This window comes from Opisthorchis viverrini (genome assembly GCF_000715545.1).
Source record: "Opisthorchis viverrini unplaced genomic scaffold opera_v5_326, whole genome shotgun sequence".
Lineage (NCBI taxonomy): Eukaryota > Metazoa > Platyhelminthes > Trematoda > Opisthorchiida > Opisthorchiidae > Opisthorchis > Opisthorchis viverrini.
In genome coordinates this window covers 102,513-105,824 of record NW_008751982.1, presented here as the reverse complement: position 1 = coordinate 105,824, position 3,312 = coordinate 102,513, and the positions used below count along the sequence as shown (strand labels likewise).

The 3,312-nt window shown below is 44.9% G+C and overlaps 1 protein-coding gene across 1 annotated transcript; it reads left to right on the top strand.

The window, feature by feature from the left end:
• Window positions 1–1,122: 1,122 nt before the first annotated feature.
• T265_10009 (hypothetical protein) lies at window positions 1,123–1,455 on the top strand (the record flags this gene model as incomplete). Its single annotated transcript, XM_009176250.1, has 1 exon — window positions 1,123–1,455. The coding sequence occupies one exon, from the start codon at window positions 1,123–1,125 to the stop codon at window positions 1,453–1,455; it is 333 nt and encodes a 110-aa protein (XP_009174514.1).
• Between the last annotated feature and the right edge of the window lie 1,857 nt (window positions 1,456–3,312).

Sequence of the window (3,312 nt, the reverse complement as noted above, 5' to 3'; positions counted from 1 at the left end):
AATATTCCATATGCTGTACATATTCGCCAATTCGAATACATACGTGCTGGTTGTTACGCTTCGCTGAATTCTGGATTTCTAGTTTGTCGGGTTGTACCGATATACGAACGAAACTCAATTCTCACATACAACCACTGAACAAGACGAAGCAGTGGTTACTTTACTCTTCACATCACTCAGAGCGGCAAACAAGTCAACTGATAAACAAAGTTTTCGACGATTTACAGCTGGAGAAGCAAATGGTGAAAATATGGACAGGTCCCAACCGCAGTCCACAGAGCGATGGCATGTAGCGACTAAATTCGCGGCTGCCACGACAGGAAACGGTGTTGAAAACTCCGGTCGTTTTAAGCATCAGTCGAAGGGGTACTGTGCCTAACAGGCTGATAGCAATTTCATGATGATAATCTTATTGAAACGTTGAATGAACAAGTTTGACAGTCGGAAAAATTCTCTTATCTGCAAGGAAAGGCTCCACCTGTCAGAGAACAATGTGAGGGCTGAAATTCCATACCAACTAAATGGTCTCTTGAACCGAGGTACTCCGATTTAATGCGCCTGCTTAATTTAGACCACCATAAGTTCACACACATCATCCTCATAGCGAAGTCAATTTGATCGTGGCCAGCCGATCAGATTACCAGTCTCCCAGTAACATTTATTGGCTTTATCTGTATGACTGGGTTGAGTGCGTGATGGTTATCTGGCATCTATCTCAGTTGTATCGTGTGATAAAAAAACATGAAAATAAGAAAGAGACAAATCAACTATCTTTCACTGGCACGAATCATTCTCTGTTTTTCAGTTTGTTGTAATTTAGAATGTGACTGTTGAGACTGTGGTGAAAGGTGCGGCAGAGTGGTGACAAGGACAAAAGCTGATTGGTAGCAACAGAGCCCGGCATATTTGATTTGAGGGAGCCAAGTGCCGGTTAAAGTAACCTTGAAGGTGGTCGTTTTTGATTGGTCAAACACAAACCATCCGTTCGTCAACCAGTGAGCGACAGGCTCGAACAGATAAGATTCTTCGCAAATACACCGACTGTCAGTTTGGCTAGTTGTGTGTATACGGGACAAATCGGATCCCAAACGTGCGGTTCTAACCATTCATGAAAAGCACGAAATGACTTACCTGGTCCCGCTGTTAATGTTGATACTGATTATCACATCGCATAAGTGCGAGCCTAGCTGTCCTGAAAATGTGGCAGAACTCGCACCCAACGTATGCTTATTTCGCAACGGTTCAGTCCGCTCATACTGCGAAGCACACAAAGTTTGTGCGGACTATCACGAGCTCCACGGTGTACACGCATTTCTAATTGGAAAAAACTCGCATCTTCTCAATGATTTCGACCGTGATCAGATGACCGACTCAGATACGTTCACCAGTATAAACAGCCTTTATCGTGCCAGACTACATACCGGAGAACCATGGCGTGTGGGTGAAGGGGTGTAGTGTCAATTCTCTCCATCCGTGCACAACTTCTCAGCTGTGGAACAGTTCAGAAAAAACTGGCCTTCGCAAGGTGAGATTGTATTGTAGGGTGACCCGATAAATGGCTGTTGGGAAGTCAAGAGAGTTCACTCAAAGATACAATGTGCATTCAGGTAAGTTCCGTATTGCAAGTAGGAGTAAAAACCAACAGGATGACGGGACACTTTGCGATAGCACCTCTGAACATCACAACCCATGGGAAACAACTTTTCTGCTGACCATATGTTGCGCAACTATTCGAATTTGGAACGCATGGGCTGTCAGCAGGGTTATAGACGATAGTTTGTGGCTTTCAACCCCGGTTAGTGTGCTCTCCATTGGCAAACTCTAATGGGTCCCATAGGGGCTCAGATGCTCCGGACTAACAAAACATTACTTGGACTTATTTTTCCACAAGACTCTTGTGGGTTTCTATTGAACTGCGTCGAGGCTTGTGGAGTGAACGCTCTGCACATTGGCTACCAGTCGTTTTCGCACGATTGTGTAATGATGTCTTGATTTCAAATTCGAGTAGTAGTAATGGCCTCAAAAGCAAGAGGGCCAGTAAATGTCGGGGAAAAACTTGGTGTGAAAAGGAAACCGCTGAACGTTTATGTGGTGTGATTCTCCCAAAACCTGAAGCAAGCAGAACACCCTCATTAGACTCGCGAACTGCAGACCAAAAGAACCAATGACTATACGATGACATTGATCAAACTACATTAGTCCACTGCAGCTAATTACTAGTGGCGCATACACTGCGAGCTACAAATTCCTACCAGACGGGAAGTGTAGGGCGAAGCTAACAAGAAATCGTAGGTATACGGGATCAAGTGGTGACGCGTGTATCGTACAGCCAGAAAATAACTGAATTGGTCGGTTTAACACATCCACGCCTGGAAATAACATTTGACCATGCTGAGCGTAACGCAGACACCGGGAACATACTAGCAATCTCGGTCGGCCTACCTGCCAGACATGATAATGTGAGTGTGTTTGTTTAGCTGATGTCACTTCGCTGGTACTTGCCCCTTGAATTAGATTAGAACTATGTCAGGCCATTGCCAGAGCAGTCTTGCTCACTCTTAATCCAATGAGATATATCCGGTACTATGATATACAATGCAATGCACGGGACCGCATGCGCCCCCGGAACGATAAGTTGGAAAACACTGCGTATGTATAGTCGACTGGATCCAATATATACATCCATATAATTGAGTAATCTTCCGTTGGATGTGAGGAGACCACTGTTTGTAGATGTGATGGTAAACCACGAATGCAGGTAGGGTATCTACAGAAGCGCACTACTTTGTCTTCAAATAGCCACAGTGGACCATATTGAGTAAATTTCTGGGCTGCGCTGCCCGGCAATTTCCAAGACTGAATGACGCGTTTCGGGCTTACCTGACAGGTCAGTATCCGTTCGTCACGTTATCACTTGTTTAATGCAGCACCCTACCGTGTTCTTTTCGTTCACGCTCAGTGCACATCATCTTCTGTGTTTTTTCAACCACTCTTCTTGAATAGGGTAACCTGGTGAGCATTTGCTAACGAGGTATCCATGAACGATGCATACTCGTTCGAACGAACTCTTTTCAACAAAACACACAGGAATCGTTTTGCACTTCTATCCGACATCCCACCACTCAAAGTAGCAAAGGCACTTTTAGATGTTCTGTTCTTGAGGGACTGTGCTGCTACTAGGCATTTTCAGAAACGCAGGAAGTGATGAGCTGAAATCACCAGCCGAATACTTACGGGGTGGTCTAACATCAACTCAGTGGCATATTCTGGTCCGCTGAAGGTCTTTTCTCGTTTTACTCGGGGACAATGATA